Source organism: Vicia villosa, linkage group LG3 (assembly GCF_029867415.1).
Source record: "Vicia villosa cultivar HV-30 ecotype Madison, WI linkage group LG3, Vvil1.0, whole genome shotgun sequence".
Lineage (NCBI taxonomy): Eukaryota > Viridiplantae > Streptophyta > Magnoliopsida > Fabales > Fabaceae > Vicia > Vicia villosa.
Window position 1 is genome coordinate 52,174,375 of NC_081182.1, and position 22,433 is coordinate 52,196,807.

The following is a 22,433-nucleotide window of genomic DNA, read 5'->3' on the forward strand; positions in this document are numbered from 1 at the left end:
GTATTGTGAGTGTGTTGCGATAGATCTTCAGATTTAAGTATTTGACGGGTATAATGAAATACGATCCATAGAATTCTCCCGAGCTTCAATAGATTATTTATCTGTTTTTATTTACTTTTCCTGCATTTTACGTTCTGCACCCAAAACCAAACTTAGAAGGATTGAAACTGTTGAACGGTAGCTTTTCTCTCTCACTAATCCCTATGGAGACAGTACGATATAACCTATATCACTCGGTAATAATATACCTATTACTTTTTGCTTGCCGCTTTATCGCTTCAGCAATATCAAAATAATGTTACTGGTATTCATCCACTCATTGTGGTCCCTCTTCGAACCTAGTTCCTCTTCAAGCGCAAACTCATCATTGATCCCCTTTACTGAACAAGCGACTCGTCACTTCTCAACTATGACACACATGATACATGACATATAACCACAACATACAGGAACAACGACACCCTTGGTTCCACTTTGAACAATACACAATAACACATAAAGCAATCATAGTAGTTCTCACTCCAAACTACACATTTGAACATCAACAACATCTAATTATGACTCGTCACAGAACTCAAAATATTATTTACCCATCAAAATATTTTATCACAACAATTGAACTTTTCAAACACATCAAAACAACAATAAAACATCATCCGCACTCGAAAACAACATTGAAAACTGAACTGACATACTAAGAATCAATAAACAATGTTCATGACTGTCAACCTGTCACCCCGTATGTCATTCATCTCCCTCATAAGCCTGTTGCATAGTTGACGATAGGGATGGCAACGGGTCGGGTTTCACACTACTCACACCCACACCCGAAATCGCCACCTGAATCCGAACCCGACCCCGAACCCAAATGTTGTTCGGGTGGCAAAATAACACCCACACCTGCACCTGTTGGGTTCGAGTTTTTTACCCAAACTCAAACCCGCAGCAAAATATATAAAATACATTTTTCCTACAACTTTCCATAATATATATATATATATATATATATAAGCAAGTGTGATTTCGGGTGCGGGTTTCACACTATCCAAACCCGCACCAGAAATATCAGGTGGCACTCGAACCCAAACTCAAACCCAGTCAACTCGTATTCAAGTGCGGCTGGATCCCGCAGGTTTGGGTCTGCTTGTCATCCCTAGTTGACGACCACTAGGAAATCCTGCCTGGGGACCATGACGGGCAGCCCTTCACTCAAGTGATGCCCGTCAGCTTCCCCGGATGCTTGACGGTCAGCCCATTACACTGGTGACGCCCGTCACTGCTGTGCAGAAAATAAAAAACGTGATTTCTATCATGGGAGCTCATTCAAAGCTCCGATTTTGACCCTCGGTCACCCAAATCGTCCATAAAACAACCCATACATATCATTAGGGGTGGCGAACGGGCATGCCCGCCCCATTTAGACCCGCCCCGCAAAAGCCCGTGAAAAAACAGGGCGGGGCGGGGCGCGCATATTTGATTGTGCGGGTCTAAAACCTTGTCCCACCCCGCAAAAAAGTGAGGGCGGGCAAGGAATACCCACAGGCATTGAAACTTTTAGGTCTAAAAATAGTAAAATTATATGAAAAAGCTAATGCCCGCAAAAACCCGCAAAAAAACTGGGCGGGGCAGACACATTAAAGGGAGTGAGCCTAAAACCTTGCCCCGCCTCACGTAAAAGTGCGGGCAAAACGGGTTTTCCCTGCAGACCGGGTCCGTTTTGCCACCCCTACATATCATACCATGATTAATACATCATATAACCACTAATTACACACTTAATCCATCAATTTTACATGAATCTAAGTTTATGTTCATAACTCAAAAACCCTAAAACATGAACAACAACCCAATCAATTGGAACATATAGAGGCATACGAAAATCAATATCAAAATTAGCATACAAAATCATTTATCACAACATATGAATCAAGTTTCACACAAATCTTCCTCAACCACATTAAGTATCAACAATAGTGAAAAGGATAGAAAACCTATAGGAGGGTGAGGGATCTCTCATTACCCTTTATGCATTTTACGCCAATATTAGAGTAATCCCCCCTTACCTCAATTTACAGCAAAGATCCAAGTTTTAGCCATGGCTTATTCCTCTCTCTCTCTCTCTCTCTCTCTCACTCTCTCTCTCTCTCTCTCTCTCTCTCTCTCTCTCTCTCTCTCTCTCTCTCTCTCTCTCTCTCTCTCTTCTCTCTCTCTCTCTCTCTCTCTCTCTCTCTCTCTCTCTCAATTTGCTCTTTCTCCTAATTTCCTCCAATTTCACGTACTGATAACTCCAAGCCTCCACTAACCCTTCTTATTAATATTAACTTAATTCATTATTTCACCTTGTCCCCAACTTACCTTTATTTCTCACCACTTTATCTCATATTTTCATTATTCCTATTTTCCACCCAAATCATATTTCCTATTTTTCTAATAAATTTAATTAACTAAAAATCTAATAAATCCCAACAAATACAAAATCATTCATATAAACATTCCAACACCAAAATAAAATCCAAAAAGCATTTAAAATTTAATTAAATAAATCAATAAAAAATTGGGATATTACAGTGTACGTTTCAAGTGCTCAAGAGTTGACCGTTGTCAATGGTTATTGACGTACATAGTATATACGTAGATTTCTTCACAGTGATAGGAGTTCACAACTTTTCATTGTTTTTCTCTATAGAATTCAAATATTCAAGTTACAGAAATAAAAGAATTTGTGAGAAATGTATGAACTTGTCTCCCATTTTTAATCTAAGCATTTTTACTCGATTCCTTTTATGACTAATGAATTTTACTTTATCCTTTTAAGCAATTCTACGTTTCACTTTTTGAAATTTTTATCCAAATGTTCTACATTCAAACGCTAAGTTATCAAACATGAATACTGTACATATTTGAATTATTTATGCCGATTTGACAAGCCGGTACCAAAACAGAAGGATATGACCGGTCTTTAGGAGTACCATCTCGGCAAGGATTTGCAACTCAGAGTGGATTCCCAACTCGGTTCGGAGTCTTCAACCTGTCAAGGAAGTTACCACAGGTCGGTGGACATAGACCTAAACGAGCTCGGAGTCGTCCAACCCGGGACACCCGTAACCATCATGCGCACATCAATGGACTCCGCCGTTATGAAATCTAACTAATCTAAACATTTTATTATTATAGTGTTTTTTTTTTTAATTTTAAAACCTAAGGGTGAAGGTGATAAACTCTTTGTGTTCAACTACACTAACATTTACATTATTATTTTAAAAAATAGATATCCGGTTAATACACAGATATGTAACCGTAACAATTGGAACACGTGGCCATGTGAGGCACAAGTCACACAATTAAAACATGGCAACCAAAATTGCACAATCGTGAATCCTGGTATTTGATGAGGATCGAAATTACAACTAACTTAAACAAAAACTGAAAAACTATGATCTTCATTAAAAAAACACCAAAATATAGCAATATCTTCAATAGTGACAAATGGAATTACCAGGGGATTTAATTAATATAACATGAATATTGCTGTGTATACATTCTGTTTTCTCATTTTGTTTTTAGAATAAGACCATGCACTAAAATACATGTATACGTACCTACCAATACCAAATATATATTTTATCATTTTGATGATAACTAATTTATTTTTATTGAAGATAGTGACACGTGACGTGCGGCATGCCTTAAAAGGCATGAAGATGGAACTCTTGTGTGTCCAAATGCCAAAATAATGTATCTAACAATCTTATACAATTAAGTGGTCTTCACTATTAAAAAAAAAACAATAAACTTTAAGTGTATATATACTATAGCTAATAACCAACTCATTCATTCATCATACACATAGTGATCAAAAGCCAGAGAAAAACTAAGATAGAACATAACTAACAAGCATGATGCAGCAGCAACAACAACAAGTGAGCAATGGTAACAGCAATCGCATAGTTGCAGTAAATGTGACACCTTCAGGCACACCACCTTCTAATCATGACTCTTCGAAGCTCGATCAGGTATCATCGTTTTTTTTAGTTCTAACAAATAATCTATTAATATTTAGATATTAAAAAAAAAAATCTTGTTGTATAAATATTTTGGATATAAACTTGATGCATTGATGAAACAGACACCAGGATGGAAAAAGTTCTTTACATATGTTGGTCCTGGTTTTCTTGTCTCTTTGGCCTATCTTGACCCTGGAAATAGTAATGTTCTCTATATCTATGTATCATTAATTTATATAATTTATATATATATTAGTGTGTTAATTTTTTATTTTCGATTTTTCTAGTGGAAACTGATTTGCAAGCTGGAGCTAACCATGGTTATGAGGTAACGCAATTAGAATTAGACAACAAACTATAAACCAAAAATATTTATAATCATATTTTTAAGTGAAATGTAATAATTGAAATATAATGTTGATGATGCATTCAGCTGTTGTGGATCATACTTATTGGACTCATATTTGCACTTATAATTCAATCATTGGCTGCAAATCTTGGAGTATGCACCGGTAAGTAAGAAATATTAAAAAAAATATTAATGTTACGGTCTAAATTGCGTTGACAAAAATTTATTTAAAAATATAAATATAATTTAATTATTATTTAAAAGTTGTTAATTGAAATCGAAATCTATACTAACAACTTACATTTATTTAACTCACGTGTATCATATATCATTTGAACTACCACTCAGTTCCTATATACTCAGTTAGTATATTCTCTCATCGGATCATTATTTGATATTTGTTGTTTTAATCTTGGTAGGAAAACATCTTTCTGAAATTTGTAAGGCTGAATATCCATTATTTGTGAAGTACTGTTTATGGATATTAGCAGAGCTTGCTGTCATAGCTGCAGACATACCTGAAGGTGCTAATTTCTTTTTCTATTATTCATCATCTTGTTTTTTTTATTTTACAATCAAAACCATTAATTTAAATTGGTGTATTAACTTTTCTTATATGTTTCTATTGTGGCAGTGATTGGGACAGCATTTGCTCTTAACATATTATTTCACATTCCAGTATGGGGAGGAGTTTTGATGACTGGATGCAGTACTCTCTTGTTTTTGGGCCTCCAAAGATTTGGAGTAATTGATTTATCTTTTTCTATTAATCAAGAAATATGTTAATTACAGTTACAATGGTTTTGACTTCAAATAATTATTGGACATGTAGGTAAGGAAGTTGGAACTGTTGATATCGATCTTAGTATTTGTCATGGCTGCATGTTTCTTCGGAGAAATGAGCTATGTAAAACCCCCTGCTGCTGGTGTAGTTGAAGGAATGTTCATCCCTAAACTCAATGGAAATGGCGCCGTAGCCGATGCTATTGCCCTTTTGGGTGCCCTTATCATGCCGTATATACTACTCTTTTTTTTTTCTTCCTTTTTTTTCGCAAAGTTTCCGATTAATAACATGATTTTGACAAAACTATGCAGGCATAATCTTTTCCTCCACTCTGCACTAGTGTTATCTAGAAAAATACCTGGTTCAAAGCGCGGCATCAATGTAAGTCCCTGTGAAATAAACAAACTATATATAAGTGATAAACTTTAAATATATGAAATGATTTATCCAAATAATTGATTGTGCAGGATGCATGTAGATACTTCCTCATTGAGAGTGGTTTCGCTTTGTTTGTCGCATTTCTAATCAATGTTGCAATGATTTCTGTATCTGGAACTGTTTGTACTGCCAAAGACATTACTGCTGAAAATGTTGAACGTTGCAGTGATCTTACCCTTAACTCCGCTTCTTTTCTTCTCAAGGTTTCTAATTTAATTTACTACATGATAATAATTAGTTACAGGATATTTATGTTCAATCTTAATTAAGCAACTATTAATATCTCACTTATGTAATTTTGATGTGCATTAGAATGTATTGGGGCGTTCAAGCTCAATCATTTATGCCATAGCATTGTTAGCTTCTGGACAAAGTTCTGCCATCACTGGAACCTATGCAGGCCAATTTATCATGCAGGTCATTCTAGAATATCATTAAACACTAAACAAACTACATAATTTAGGTTTTTTAAGAGGTTACTAAACTGGGATTTTGGTTTGATTGTTCCTATAGGGTTTTTTGGACTTAAAGATGAGAAAATGGGTTAGGAATTTGTTGACTAGGATTGTTGCCATAGCACCCAGTCTTGTTGTCTCTATCATTGGCGGTTCTTCTGGAGCTGGAAGACTTATCATCATCGCATCGGTTTGTAAATTCTATAATTTGTCATTCTATCTCCCTTATGTGTATGTGTACATATTGATCATTATGCAGATATACTAATTAAAATTGATTTTTTGCAGATGATTCTTTCTTTTGAACTTCCATTTGCTCTTATTCCACTCCTTAAGTTTAGCAGCAGCAGTACCAAGATGGGACCTCACAAGAATTCAATGATTGTAAGTTGTCCTATTAAGTGGTCATTGTTTATGTTTGTTGATTAAAAACTGAAACAAAAAATGTGACATAATTTTGGTGCAGATCATTGTCATCTCATGGATACTAGGTTTGGGAATCATTGGTATCAATGTGTACTACCTCATTACTGCTTTTGTGGGTTGGATAATTCATAGCAGTTTACCAAAAGTGGCAAATGTGTTCATTGGGATCATAGTTTTTCCTCTAATGGCACTATATGTTGTCTCAGTTATCTATCTAACCTTCAGAAAAGACACTGTTAAAACATTTGTTGAGGTTAAAGATGACCCAGCAATGCAAACCCACATGGAAAAAGGATTTGTAAGCGATGGTCAGTTAGAGTTGAGTAATGCTCCTTACAGAGAAGATTTAGTTGATAACCCACTGCCAGAGAGACCTAGGTTGTGAGTAAAATGTAACACCAAATTCGCATTGCTTTCAAGCCGAGCAATGAGAATATGATGATGGCTAATTCTCAAAATGATTGTATGCTTTAGTAAAAATTTGTTATGTTTCTATATTATTGCATAAGTTTAAAAGAAAGCTAGATTGGTTTAAGTCCCAAAGTCAAATGGTGTCCTCAAATAATAAACAGCTGTCCGTGTTTCTGTTGAAGTCAAAGGCACAAGTGAAGAGAAGATCTTATGTTCTATACTCGTATATATCGACCATTCTTCCTGAGAATGTTACTTTTGTTCCTTTTGTTCTGTTTTTCCTACCTTGTAATCAGGATGATAAAATGCAGGAGCTGCATTCACGTTTCGATTTTTAAATTCAACTCATTGTTTAAACATTCTCTATTTTATTCAGCAAAGAATTCAATAGATTTCTTTCTGCATAGATGTTTAACCGGGAAATTGTTTAAAAGAAAATGAACAGGAGACATTAAAGTCCAATCACTGCCTTGAGTTGATGAATGTAATAATCACAGTAAATAAATGACAGGCTAAAAATAAGATAGGCTTAATTGCAATTTTAGTCCTCTTATTTTGTCTTTTTCTTGATTTTGATCCCTCTATTTTAAAAACCACTATTTTAGTCCCTTTTTAAGTTTTTTGTGCAATTTTTGTCCCCCTATTTTGCTTTTTTCTGCAAAATTAGTCTCTATTGTTGTCCCTTTTTCAACATAAAACTCAAAAGGGGACCAAAATCGAAAAAAAAATAAAATAGAGGGACCAAAGCTGTAATTAAGCCAATAAGATATTAACTTAAGTTTGCATACCATTATAAGTTTATAACAATAACTGAATACTTCAATCTGTCACAACTAAAGTAGAAAATGAGATTAGCTAGAAAATGAGATTAGCTTGAAGTAATAATAAATGTAAATTGGTTGCTAATACTAGAGTCTGAAAGTGCCAGAGGTCAATACAATCAGATGTATTGACATAAGATAATGTTATGTAGAAAAATAATCTTTAATCAACAATTACAGCTAACTCCACCGGGTTGAGCTATGCACATTTTGGCCTACAGAAAATTTGTTATGTTACCACAGCCTCTTGTCAATCACAGCAGAAACAATGCCTTTCAACGTCCCCTACATAACAGTGATATATGAGTATGACTTTTTATCAAAATTTTCTTTTCATTTCCAGTAAAAAAGAACAAATCAGTTAAAATGTACCGCAGAATGGTCTTTAAGGCCAAGTGAGAGCACCAATGGCTTAGAAACGCCAGACAAACTGCAAATCAGGAATTGGATGGTCGATATAGTGTTGAAAAACAATTTAGAAAATTATACAAGAACGTGGTTCATAGCTGATTTAAAGAATCGCTTTGAAGGGATCTTTGAAACATATTAATTTAGGCCAAAGTTACAATAAATGAAATTGAAAACTCCAGAATGTAATAACTAGTATATAATTTTTCTTAACAAGTAAGAATACCTACGTCATATGCTCAATCAACTGGCGTGCACAAGCTACTAACATTGGCTGCAACAACACATTTTGTAAATAAAAACCTAAACCTTCAAGAAAACTAAAAAAAAAAAATGATTGCAAGCATAGGCAAGTTTACCTCATCTCGTTTGCCAAATAAAACAGAAACATTGAATGTTGGGTTAATTGACATCCCTTCTTCCTTCCTGGCATAGAAAAAACATGTGCGACTGTGTGAGCAATCCTTCCTCAATTAAGCATCACTATTTTTAAAGTGAATGGTGCTTTGGAATTTTAAGCTATCTAAAGTCACAGTTCTCACACTCAATCATAGTTAGATGAAAAAGTCCCCATAACTTATCATGACTGATAGTTGGATAAGTTATAATTTCATAGCTTAGATTGGAAGTTAGTGAAAATATAGAACATTGGTACTCTAGATTGAAGACGTGTCAGTGTCAGTGTCCGGTGTCCAAAAAATATTGGTGACTAAAATAGATACATTACATGAAGTAACATTCAATTACTTCTATTTTGTCATTGTTAGTTCATGCCATGTGTCTATGTTTGTGCATGTGATTCATAAAACCAGTGGGATTGACGTATACCCAATCACTCCTTTTGAAGCTGTTGTGATCTGATCATGATAGCGTAGAACATTTTTATTTACTCTTTGTATAAACAACTTAATTAAAAGTGTTTATCATATAAATACCTGTGTATAAACTATTTCTAGAACAAGATAAGCTATAAGTTTCATAAGCTATCCTAGAGAATTAATGGAAATAAGCTAAAAAGTAAAAACAAATAACAGACATGTCATAAGCTCTGATGAACAGTCACAGTCACACATGTACTTATGCCACTAGATAAGCTAAAATAAGCTTATTCGCGTGTTTGGCCAATGCTCCAAATTGGAGCTTCTTGCTTTTTCACGTTTTCTTTGCACAGGGACACGAGGAATACCCTCCAAACAGTTTACCAAACACACGCTTAAAGTTTTACTATTTTACAAAAACATAAAAGATATACGAAATTGCAGAGAATTGACATGAGTTAACCTGGCATGCAGTATTGTCCCCATAGCTCCTATTTGAGTGGCAATAACCTGAAGGCAGTGAAATGAAAATTAAGAACCATTGCCATAAAAACATAGATGCACATGTCCATTAGCACTCACCATAACATGATCTTCATAACTGGAAATGATGATTTCAGTTTTGTTTCCCTGATAAGTAAGCAAATTAATCAACATGAACGATAACAAAAGCAGAGGGTTTTTGAATTGAGTAATCAATTATAGAGTTTATGTGCATAATAGAGGGTAATCCTAATCCTAACCCTAATAATGATGAAGAAAAAGAATGAGAGATGTGCAAACCTTGATTTCAAGAGAGAAATTGAGTTGGGATACGGGGAAATTCGGGGTTAAAGAAGCGACGTTTTGGTCTATGTTCATTGCCGTTCGACAATGGTGCTTACTACTGTTTTTTTTTTTTTGACAATACTACTGTTTGATTCTCGATGATTCCACTGTGGAGAGTTGAAGTAGCAACTGCATAAAACAAAGTAACAAGTAAGCAAGGTTTAAAAAAAAAAAGAGAGAGAGAGCAATTGTGGTACTATTGTAATTAGAGTTGTTAATGGTATGATTTATTATTCAGAATTGAACTTATTCGAACGCAATTTAGTCATAACTATTAGTTTGGTATACCGTTTACAAAATTTTAAACTATCAAATTGTTAGGAGTTAATTTTTTTTAAATTGAACCATTTATTTTTTAATTTTTAATTTTAAAAAATAAAATAAAACTTATTTTTTGCATTTTTTCATTTTTAATTTTGGTTCGGATCGATTCAATTATAGATTTGATTTTGATAGTACCTGATCAGAAGGGATTGTCAGGGCCTGCAACTGTGAACTGGGGTGTACCTGCAAGGTACTCCGATGCTAAAGTGAGTATGAACAAGGAGAGCAAGTACAAAGGTTAGGTGTGAAAGTGAATAATATTGAATACGTGACCCTCTAGTGAGGATATTTGTAGCCCCTAGCGCTGGGCCAGAATTTCCTATTTGGGTCGGATTTACTAGAGACCCAAGTAGTAGAAAACTGCCAGAATCCTACATGGTAGGACTGAGTCAGCAAACGACTCGTATTCTGGATTCGAAAGGAGCTGACCGAATTCTACGCTAGTTGGTTTGACCATGTGCTCTTCGTGCAGCACGTGGGATGAAGTCATAACGGCCAGCAAGGACTCGTATCCTGGGTTGGAAAGGAGCTGGCCGAATTCTACGCTAGTGGGTTTGACCATGTGCTCTTCGTGCAGCACGTGGGAAGAAGCCATAACGGTCAGCAAGGAGCGGGATGGCAATTAGGCCTTGAGTGCGTTCTGGGCCTGTTCGTCTACGGGCTGAGGATTGGGTCTGCTCGGCCCAGTCCAAAATAGATTATATTCTAAAATTGTTTGTGCAATATAGTTTAATTTACTAATCAAACATAACGGTTCCATTATTTTAGAAAATCTCTAGGCACATTCTTTGGGGTTCTTATGCACCATGTACGTTTTCAAAAATACCCCTACGAAAACATTTTTTTTAGTTAACATTGAATTGTTCCGTAAATGCAACTACAAAACTTTTTTTTACGTTGTTTAAACGCTTCCGTAGATGCATCTACGGAACAATTTTTTAACATTGTTTAAACGGTTGAATTGTTCCGTAAATGCATCTACAGAACTTTTTTTTACGTTGTTGATAAGTGTCAAATTGTAGTTATTGTGTGTATGTAAATAGTGGCACTTATCGATACTTTTTGTAATACTGTTTGAATAATTCCCTGTTTTTGTGTATATTTGTATCGTTTGTGTTTTGTTACGTTTCCGCGTAAATATATACCGTTTGATAGTTTTGTTGTCTTTTTGTAGGTATTTATGCGTGTTCGAAGCTTCGAGGAATAAAGTGTCGAAAATACGGCGGCGAACGCGTTTTGGAAATAAAAGTTGTTGTTCTATTGAGCCCGCTTAGCGCGCTTTTTTGGCGCTTAGCGCGGTCTGGAAAATTTGAAGACCAAGTCTGGCAGAAAGTAGGGCGCTTAGCGCGGGTATTTGGCGCTAAGCGCGCTCATGCGGTTTAAGAAAAATAAAGGACAGCGCGCTTAGCGCGGTAGGCGTGCTTAGCGCGGTCTGCAATTTTCAGTTTTGCATATATGTTGTCAAATCATATTTTTTAGGTTTTTTATCACCTCTTTCCCCCATGGAAGAACTCTGATCCATTTTTGATGGTTTAGAGGTTTAGGAAACACCATTGGGTGCTACATCATGTGGATTGGCTATGGATTTGTCTCGATTGCCTTGACACGATGAGAGTTTCCGGTTCATCTTCTTTCTTCCCTATGTTTCATTCCAATGGTGGATTTTGTATGTATATTTCTACTCTTATTGTATGTACATTTGTTGATCTTGGGATCGTTTATATATTCACTTTACAAATCATCATTGTTGTTGTTCTTGATCTTTTTGCTTAAATGCTCTGGATTTGTGTTGTTTCAGACATGGACATCATAGATCTTGATTAGGAATGATATTTATTAGTTTCTAGATTTCAGACATGGATTTAGGGCTAATAATTGTAGTGGGTATCGAGTTTAATGCCTCTGTGTTGTTTGTGTCGGTTGAGACATCACTGATGCGAATAGCACGGTTGAGCTTTCGTCGGTGTTTCAAACATGGACACTGATGTGGCATCTCGAATGATGCCTGGTGATTTTGATGCGTATTGTGAGTGTGTTACGATAAGATCTTTAGATTTAAGTATTCGACGGGTAGAACAAAATGCAATTCCATAACTATTTCTCTTAGACTATTAAGACTGTTTATTTGCTTTTATTTACTTTTCCCGCATTTACTTTCCGCACCCAATCATGAAACTTAGAACGCGAGATAGTCGAACAGCAGTTTTTCTCTACCAATCTCTATAGAGTACGATACGACATAACCTATATCACACGGTAATAAATAATACCTATTACTTTTTGCTTGCCGCTTTACCTCTCCAACAGTTGTTTAAACGGTTCCGTAGATGCATCTACAGAACAATTTCTTAACGTTGTTTAAACGATTTCGTAGATGCATCTACGGAACAATTCAATGTTAAATAAAAAAATACTTCCGAAGATACACCTCCAAAATAAAGGTCAAAAATGAAATTTTGTCACGTGTATGAGTATTATGAAGTGGATTGAGATATTGTCCTATTCTAACTTTAATACCATTCAGTTCAACTTCAAAGGTTCGCTTGAGTTCGTGTTTTTTTTAACAGCCCTATTACTTTGTATTTTTTCAAAATGCATTAGTTGTAAACACGTTTTTGATTCTTATATTAAATAAAATGACCAAGTAACATGTACAACAGTATAGGTAGCGGAGAGACAAATCCCCGTAGCCTCGTCATTTTTCATCCATGTAGTTGGCTTTGTATGCAATCTAGCTAAACAACATCTGACTCTTAAGACAACAAATTTTCATTGTACCTATAGTCAACAAGGGTGAAATTAAAACTATAGAACATCAAATGCTACTTATTTCCTTTTAAGCAATAGTTTCACAATCAACTGCAACCAATTAGACTCGAAGCTAAATAACTTTCTTGGCAAATTCACCCGATTTCCTCTTCACTTCTGAAATTAATGACCAAATAAAACTGCACCATTGAAGTTCCAAAACTTACATCTACTCCCCTAATTATCCTAAACCAGAATTAGTTCCTGACACGGGCCTCAACAATGCATGATTGGTACCGGGCTGCACATTACTAGGGGCATTGAACATGGCACCTGAAGAAGTTGATTGTGATTGTTGTATCATAGATAGGGGCAATCTTTGCCCCAACCCAAACATTGAAGGTCTTTGGGCAAAGGACATGTGAGGATGAACTGGTTGGTTGTTGCCATACCCTGAGATGCTGGGCTGCGAAGGAGAAGCAGAGATCATTTGTTGCCTATTATTACCATTACTAACCATAGAAGGACCAACACCAGATGCATTCATTGCAGGCGTAGTTCCTGCAGTTCCAAATCGTGCTGATATAACGCGGGTGCGTTCAGCAGCAAACCTCTGTTTTGCCCTTTCCACTTGTTCGCATTCCTTCATCAACAGTGTTTCAATTTCTGCAAACTGTTTCAGCTTCAATTCCAATCTTTTCAACTGTTAACAACAGCAAGCCACCAAAACAAGTTAAACATCAAAATACTATCTCTGCACCTAATTTGGGAGTTTTCTCCTATAGCTCAATTTACCTATTCTGTAAAAAAAAAATGTCTAACTGCTGCATATACATACATGCTTACATCAGATAGAAATGGAAAGAGATCAAGTGTATCAATATTTTAGCTGAATCAACTGAAATTGAAGACCAGAAACAACAGTTGTACCTGATGATTAATTATGTTAGCACATAATCTCTGAATTTCTCGTTCTTCGTGATCAGCAAACAATTTAGCTTTCATTGCTGCAGCAGAGAGGCCTGCTTTAGCTGCTTCATTAACTTTTTCAGCAGAGAGTGGGGTGGTCCTACCCTCACTTTGATCCCGCAAACTAAGTGCTTTTGCCTTTTCCTCTGAAATCAAAAGTAGCACTTGTCAGGAAGATAATAACATACTGTGCCGCATTGGACATTGGGGCATGACAGTATATCAGCTACATAAAAAAGCAGCAACCATAACTAACCATTATGATTATTTGAAATTGCAGCTTCTCCTCGAGAGCCACCATCTCTACAATGCATGTTTTCTGGATTTGTCCTTCAGGTGTAAATATTATTAATGTTCAGTACAAAATTCATAAACTAGAAGAGAGAGAGATCAGAAGATAGGATATGCATAAAAAATGAGGACCCGCACAGGAAAAATACATCACCCAATAAAAATGCATGTGCTTTAGTAATCTTACTCACCTATTATCGTGCCCTGATGCCTCCGTCTGGGAGCCAGTATTATCCCCTGACAATACTGATAATGCTGCATGAGCACAGGAAGCCGCTACTCTTGGTCCAACCGCAGAGGCTAAAAAGGCAACCTTTAGATAACATAAACCAAAACCAGATGTGTAAGAATCTCATCAAAAGAACAGTAAACTATACAATACAGTTTAATTAGTTGTGATACTCTGGTGCACTATCTAAATACAACTTTTAAAGCTTTTGATAAGCAAGCATGGTGACCATTTTTGCTCCTTCAAAGAAAATCAGTGCAACTAGAAGAAATAGGTTTTTATTTTTAAAAATTTAAAAATAATGAAGTAAATAAGTTAAGAAAAAGATGCCAAGTGTAGTACTGATAACCACGTTCCTAGTCTTATAAACTTGTTTTTAAATCACATTTTTTGATTGAATAATAACTTAGAAATATTATTTGTAGTCACCTACCAGAGCCATAACAGGATTTCCAGAATTAGCAAAAGGCAGGCGGTCAGAATCTCTGATTTGATGGACAGGTCCTGTGAGAGCATGGATATTAAGTCAAAACCTTATCACAGCAATTTGGTTTAATTAAAAAATATAAGACAGACCTGCAGAATCTCCATTCGAGTAATGATGTGATCTTCCACTATCATCTTTATTCATCGCACTTGATGACAAAGACATGCTTGGAACATTGATATTTTCCAATTTCCCGTCTTCCATGGGTAGACGAAGAAAATGAAGAATGCATTGTGCTTTTGACTTGGTACCAACATGCTCGGCAATTTCATTCCAATTTTCGTTGTAAATCTCCATTGCTTCAAGCAGCAACAAAGTTTCTTGATCAGTCCAACTTTCCCCATCTAGTTCACCATAATCTCTTGTAGAATCTACCCTTATAAAATCTATACTTGAATGACCGACAACAAATTTTCCATCATGGAAGCATTCAGTGCAGAGTAAAATATCAACCTGTAACATGAGAATGAGATACTGATTACATATAATGGAAGTGAGGAACTCGTGGTATATAATATTTAGCATGATAAAATAGTCTGGACTAAACAAGCACAGCTCTCTAAAACACACAAAATAGTACACATTTCTCACTGACCAGATTAATCATTGTTGTGGTTATAAGACGGATGTTCCATTCAGAAGTCTGAATAAGATGCAAATTCCACGACTCAAGCACTAACGAGAGAAAATATACTATCGTGTGAAGGTACACAGAAAACAGTAACAAAAATAAGGCAATGTAGTTCCAATGAAGAGTAGTTATATAATTGGTTAGGTGTTGGCTTGGCTTGAATAATAGGATGAATAGAATAGGACTCATTCTGAATTGTTAATATTGGAAAAGTAAACACTAGCTCATTTGTAAAAAGAGGCAACTCTTTGTTCAAGCCTTGAAAGGGAAACATTTGGAAAGGAAATTCTCTTCTTTTATGTCTGTCATACAGTCTACTACCACAAGCATTCTTACACTTATCTGTTTTCTCAGCTCTTTCTCTAAAATATGTCATCCTGGCAGTTTGTTCTAGATTTCCTACTTGAAAATAAATAGAACTGAGAGTGGTAGTTTTTTGGCAGAATTTTTTTAAGAACTTCAGAACACAGAGCAATTGTCCTCTCTGGATTTGACATGATGGAGTTTATATGGTATAGAAGGAATTCAGCAATTATTGGATAAGGGAATGAAGAAACTTAACATTAGTTTAGCCATGGGAGAATATGAACAAGGAAATAAGGATTGAGAGATGGTTTACACTCAGGAGGGAGAAGAAACGTAAGAATATGGCCTAGAAAAGTTCTAATGCAGGAGGAATCCCAAATTCCCACATTGAGGACAATATTGAGCTTCAAGGAAGGGTAGATGTTTTGAGTGTTGCTATTGGAGAAAACGGGTAGCTGAGAATTTGTTCAGAATTGTTAATATTGGAGAACTGAGTGCAGGCCTAATCATAAAAGGGGAAACCATTGGAAGAGGAGCTCTCTTTTTTCATTTTGTCATTCAATCAACCCTGGCACAGATGTGTGAAGATTAAACATAAACTAGTATATGTTTTGTGATTTGATAGTAGGATTATAGACACTGTGAGTGAACAAAATTGGAAGTCTAAATGCATGGAATACACTCCTTGTGTCTAATATTAAGTGTCTTTTAAGGTTATGAAACGCTCCTTAGAAAAGTCATTAAGTATGGTTAATTAGAATTCAACTGGTAGAATTATTGATAAATTAGAATCTCTTCTACTCTTAAATCCACATCTCTCCCTCATTCAAGATAGGAGAAGATGAACTTTGGATTTTTTATGATATGTTACATGTCCACCAATATATCTTCCTTTTAAATTGCATCTCACTCTCCTAAGTCCTAACCATCATAAGTCCCTCCTCAATTAACCTACAATTGAAAGTCCAAGACTCCCTCGGAAATCTAATGTTTAGTCTAGACTGCAGCTTGATATACGATAAAATAGAAAAATAGCATGGTGGGTAATGGCTAACTTTTGCACAAATCCAACTGGTAGAGCTATTAGTAAATTAGAATCTCTTCTACTCTTAAACCCACATCTCTCCCTCATTCCATATAGGAGAAGATGAACTTTGGATTTTTTTGATCTGTTACATGTCCAAAAATATATCTTTCTTTTAAATTGCATCTCATTATCCTAAGTCCTAACCATCATAAGTCCCTCCTCAAATAACCTATGATTGGAAGTCCAAGACTCCCTCAGAGATTGAATTTTTGGTCTAGACTGCAGTTCTATATACGATATATAGAGAAAAATAGAATGGTTGTGATTTGGAGAACTAATAGTCGCACAGTTTTCTCTACTTATGTGTTTTATGTTCAAGTTTAGTTCTGAAACAGCAGCTAACTAATTTCTGTATTGTGAGGCAGCAAGCTTCTTATGCAATAAATTATTTTGGGTTCTTGGAGGACATTGGGTATGCTCTCCCATCTTGGAGTACTTTCTCATCGTACATAAATGATCTATAGGTTTATGAAGGAAGGAGTCTAATATTTTGTGGCCATATATAGTCAATGCAGTTCTATGGTACATTTGGTGGAATACTGGAAACAAACTGCCTTCATATTCAAGAATTTACCTCTCCCTTTATAATTGGTAAGAGGCAGAATTGTGTTTACGAATGACCTCTCTTTGGTTCTCTGCCCACTGTTATTTTATCTCAAAGGATGAGGATCTTCCATCATTGATGAGGAGACATTGAACAGATTTCATTACATGTTTGACTCAGTTTGGTCCAATATTCTGTTACTGTTTTACTTATAAGGATTTCTTTATCTTCAACTAGTTGTATTTTATCTCTTTTTTTTCTAAATTTTTCTTCTTAAATCCTGGAAAAATGGAAGCTCCTTTCATATGAAAAATAATTGGAAATCATTAAGGGAAAGATTGGAAAAGTGAAGAGAAAATAATATCAGTGAGATGAGAAGTCAACTGCAGACCTTACAAATTACAATGGTACAACTATTTATTTTGACATAGTTTACATATGCTTCGGTACCCAAAAATATATGAAGTTTTTAGTTGAAGACTAAGTGCATACATTTTGTTAAAATATAGAGGAAAAAACGAAGAAAAATAATTAAATAGTAACCAGTTTTTTTAAAGGTCAAACTTTTAAGGAACAAAAATGTGTTCTAGATTATTAATATTCTAGGTCAAGTACTAAAATAGTAGGACTAATACAAAAAGAGCCCTACTAATAAGACTCCTACAACAACAAGAACCCAATTTGATGCATTGGCCCATCACAAAAGTAATTTCATCCTGTGCTTTTTGCGTAAACTGATTACTTAACAATTAGACATTACAAACACAATAATCAAAGCAATTCAGTTACAGCTAACTGAGTACTTGAGGATTATTGTTGAAATAATAAGCGAGTATAATGCACAAACACTCAGACTAAAGATAACCAAAAAATCAGATACGAGAAATAGCGGATAGCGTAGCAAGTAAATAGAGGAAGCTGCAAAGTAGTTGAAAACTTGAAATATAAATAATTGCATATAAAATAAACCATGTTGCACACAAATAAAAGCTGCATGAACATAAAGTAAACAAAATAAAACTAACAAACATAAAACTCAAAATCTCGATATTTCAAATAACTAATAAAGCATGATGCATAGTTGCGTAAAGGAGTTGAAGGAACATAGTGGGAATGGAACAGTTACCTTCTTTTTTTTAGGCAGTGAGTTGTCTTTAAAAAGGTGTTGGTAGTATGGTTTTATTGCTTTCAGTATTATACATACTACCCACTAAAGATCTAGATCCACCCTGAGATGACAAGCCAAACCTTATTTGTTTATCTTTTTGTGTGTATGTGTGTGTTGATCAAACCCAATGCATAGGGAGAAACTAATCAGAATTCCAGGAAGAATATAATATTTTCAGAAGCAATTGTAAGTTGTAACCCATATTTTGGATTTTTTTTTAATTTTGATTTTAGTAACTGGTTTTAAAAGCAAGAGACTGGGTTGCTATTTATAGACACCGTGAACTAGACTGGGTGCAGCTTTCAACTACACGAGGCTTATTTTCAGTAATATATCTGCATGATCATTTAATGTAATGGTAACAGTCCATTACCATAATCATGCATGTTTTTAGGGGGTCATTCAATAACTGAAGCAATTCATAATCCTATTCATTTTTCCTCCAGCAAATTACAAAAATGACTAAAGCAACGGAATGCCATATGATATGACAATAATATATCATTAAATTATTGAATTTAAAACAAAATAATGCAGTGTACCTCTTTTTGAGACTGATAGGATACAGCAGGAAGTGGACAAGAACAATAATTGCAATGATTTTCAGACAGATGCTCTCTTATTCTGCCGTCCAGATCAGGGACATCGGCGCTATGTGTTGTCAATGGTGAATAAACTTCTTCTGCTTTGAGCTTACAGTTGGGCTTATCAAATTTGATCAAACTATCTATAGACTTCAAGGCCTCTGACGGCACACGAACTTCTCCACTAGTATCCTCTTTCAGACATGACGCGGCATTTGGAGGCTCATGACTTGGCATCCGGGCACAGTAATTGATAATTCCCCAGTGGTCAAGGAACCGAACAATTCGAGCCAAATCTTCCTGATCAACCCCAACCTGCAATCCCTGACAATCAGAGGCGGTAATCCTCTTCTTCGGCTCCTCCATATATAGTGCAACAATATAGTTCCTGCATTCCATGTACTTTTCAGGAGTAAGATCCTGTGATTTCCCTGAAAAGAAATGAGGCACTGCTTGTCTCTCTAATCGATGCACTGTTCCAGGTGAAAACCAATCTGCTCATAGAAACTCCAAAAAAACAACATCAAATTAGGTCCAAATTAAATTAATTACCTATTCATGAGAACTTCTAAATTAAATTTAAGTCCTTAAAAGTCACATTTGAGAAGCCATTATTTAAATAACCATATTCGTTACAAACTAAATCTAAAAACAAAACATTGCATCAGAGTGAGAACCTGAATGCATTGGAAGCACAAGAACCCTACTTCCGAACCGCTTAACAACACCACGGCCTTCCAAAATCGGAGGCGGAGTAATAACATAAGAGGAATCAGCACGATCCTGATCCAAAGCAAGGCTATCAGATGGAACAGTCGACAGTGCTTGAAGCTGACCATGTGAAACATTCTCCAAAAACGGAGGGTTCTGGAGCTGACCTTTGCTATCTCCCAATCCCAACTCCATAGCCCGTTCAAGAGCAACAATTGCAGTTACGGATGAGTGAGGACGATTAACAGCACGCTTAATGACAACCGGAAACTGCGAAATCTGAACACCGTGATCGGATAGAACTTCAATCTCTTGGTGCGGTTGAGAATTAGGTTGGTTATGGTTGTGTTGATCCTCTGACTCGTAGTCGTCTTCGTCGGCATTGGGGTTTTCGTCGTCGTCGTCGTCGTCCTCGTCGTGCTTCTGTTGACGTCTGGTGATTTGCGAATCTCGCTTCCGCTTCCTCCATTTGGTTCGATTTTCTGAAAATAAAAGGGAAATTGAGAATGAATAAATAAAACCCTATTTGTGAGATTGAAGAGTAGAGAGAGAGAGAGAGTGAGGGTTTTAGAGAGAGAGAGAGGGGGGAGAGAATACCTGAAGGAGAAGGTGGCATGGCAAAGAATGGAATGGGGGAGAGAGGGGTTTAAGAGAGAGAAAAAAGTGGGGTCGTTGATTGGCGCAAAGGGGGTGATAATTGGGAGAAAATAATTTGGAAAATTGGGGATCGGTCGTGTTGGTTTGTGTGATGTGTGAGGCAGAAAGCACACACAGCTTGAGCTTGTTTGGTTATACTAGTAAGTTTAGTTTGAAGCAAAACTTGTTGTGAGTTTGTTGTTGATGTGCATTTTTGCGTGAGGTGCGGTGCGGGTGAGGTGATACCAGAAACAGAACGGGGGTGTAAGGTGAACTTATGGAGAGATTGTGTTTTTCGACGCGTGACGGAAACGTGATTTTCCTATTGGGGAGTGATATGTACGCGGGGATTCGGGATTGACATGCCCTTTTATTTTTATTTTTCTTTTTTTAAATGATGTATTTGTATTTATTTGGTAATTTCTCCCGCTTTATCTTTTTGTTTGACATATTTGGATTTGGATTTTGTTAAATAATAAATAATGACAAAATTAAATAAATAAAAATACACAGCTTATACAAAAGCTCTTTTTTTTTTCTTTTGTTTTAAGTCCTTTTTTTTAACCTATTAGAGTAAAAGAATCCTCCAAATGAAATGGTGAGGTTGTAGTGGTTTTTTTAAGTTAATTTGTAAGTAAATTTAAAAATTCAAATAATAATAATAATATTCATAGTATAAATAATTAATATAAAAATCAATGTAAAGATAGGTGTAACTTTATAATTAATAGTAGAGTTTAAAGATAGTGCACTGTCAGTGTAAATCAGTTTTACACATACAACCAATCAAAATGCTTTAATTTGCCATGTAATTACAATTTTTTAAAATTAAAAATGGGCTTTATTCTGATGCATGTCTCTCATTGGTTGACAGTGTAAAAATACTTTACACTGTCAGTGCATTTCCTTTTTTCCCTTAATAGTATTTATAATTAATTAAATAATTAATAGAATAGATATTTAAGAGTATAAAATTAAATTAAAATTCATAGTACAAAGATCATAATAATATTCATAGTATAAATAATTATCAGTATTCATAGATGATAATGATGATAATAATAGTATTAATAAGTAATAGTATAAAAATTAAATTAAAATAATAATAATAATAATAATAATAAAATTTATATATAATTTATTGGTGTAGTTTTATTTTTTTCAATGAAAATATAATAAATGTATTTAAATATTATTTAGAAAGTGAAAATATGAAGAAAAAAATGCATATGTATACAAGAAAATTATACGCTTATAATATTTTCATTAAAAATAGTAAAATCACACTTAAAAATTGTGTCTAAGTTTTCACCTAATAATAATACTCATAATAATTATCAGTAATAGTATAAATAATTAATTTGTAAATATAATGAAGGTAAATTTTTAGCTTTGGTCCCTTAATTTTATCTGATTCACGAATTAATTTCTCTATTTTAAATTCAAATAATTTTCATCTTGCTCTCGTTTTTTTATAGAAAATCCATGAGATATTTATTTTTAAAACTTTTATTTTTATTTATAAAATTTCACAATATATTTATATATGATGATTTGTTATATTCCACAAAAAAAAAATATCATTTAAAAATGAAAATATCGTTCATTTTATATGTAAAAATATAAAAAAAATTGTTTAAATTTAAAATATATAATTAATTCTAAGAAATAAATAAAATAAAAGATTCAAAACTATAATTAAGTTATATATTTACATATATAACTATTAAAATAGTTATGATAAAAATCAAACTTTATTAAAAACCCAACCTTTCTAATTTTTTGAGAGTACAAAAACTCTTGTATTGTCAATACAATGTATATGTATTAAATTCATAGTATAAATAATTAATATAATAATAATAGAAATTATTAATATAGATAAATAATTATTAATAACTAATAATATAGAAAAATAAATCAATCTTTATTTTTACTAAATAATAATAATAATATTAAAATAAAGATATGTTATT

The 22,433-nt window shown here is 34.6% G+C and overlaps 3 protein-coding genes across 4 annotated transcripts; 1 reads left to right on the plus strand and 2 right to left on the minus strand.

Moving 5' to 3' along the window:
* Positions 1-3,734: 3,734 nt before the first annotated feature.
* LOC131661407 (metal transporter Nramp7.2-like) lies at positions 3,735-7,351 on the plus strand. The gene is made up of 13 exons (XM_058930945.1): positions 3,735-4,013; positions 4,127-4,205; positions 4,292-4,332; positions 4,438-4,516; positions 4,773-4,877; positions 4,988-5,097; positions 5,186-5,367; positions 5,449-5,518; positions 5,605-5,778; positions 5,888-5,992; positions 6,089-6,220; positions 6,319-6,414; positions 6,497-7,351. The coding sequence occupies exons 1-13, from the start codon at positions 3,897-3,899 to the stop codon at positions 6,839-6,841; spliced, it is 1,635 nt and encodes a 544-aa protein (XP_058786928.1). The 5' UTR covers positions 3,735-3,896; the 3' UTR covers positions 6,842-7,351.
* A 280-nt stretch (positions 7,352-7,631) lies between these two features.
* On the minus strand, positions 7,632-9,904 carry LOC131661409 (uncharacterized). Its single transcript, XM_058930947.1, has 7 exons — positions 9,698-9,904; positions 9,497-9,544; positions 9,378-9,424; positions 8,456-8,522; positions 8,327-8,370; positions 8,061-8,118; positions 7,632-7,973 (listed from the first exon to the last, which is right to left on the minus strand). Exons 1-7 carry the CDS (start codon positions 9,773-9,775, stop codon positions 7,923-7,925), a joined length of 393 nt encoding a protein of 130 aa, XP_058786930.1. The 5' UTR covers positions 9,776-9,904; the 3' UTR covers positions 7,632-7,922.
* A 2,759-nt stretch (positions 9,905-12,663) lies between these two features.
* On the minus strand, positions 12,664-20,735 carry LOC131661410 (SWI/SNF complex subunit SWI3C). Of its 2 annotated transcripts, none has more exons than XM_058930949.1 (9): positions 20,419-20,735; positions 19,788-20,303; positions 19,069-19,604; positions 14,880-15,243; positions 14,737-14,807; positions 14,266-14,387; positions 14,040-14,086; positions 13,745-13,929; positions 12,664-13,517 (listed from the first exon to the last, which is right to left on the minus strand). In XM_058930949.1, the coding sequence occupies exons 1-9, from the start codon at positions 20,435-20,437 to the stop codon at positions 13,056-13,058; spliced, it is 2,322 nt and encodes a 773-aa protein (XP_058786932.1). In that variant the 5' UTR covers positions 20,438-20,735; the 3' UTR covers positions 12,664-13,055. The 2 variants fall into 2 exon arrangements, with proteins under 2 accessions (XP_058786932.1, XP_058786931.1); XM_058930948.1 differs by having other exon boundaries at positions 14,040-14,113; positions 20,419-20,733.
* Positions 20,736-22,433: the final 1,698 nt, after the last annotated feature.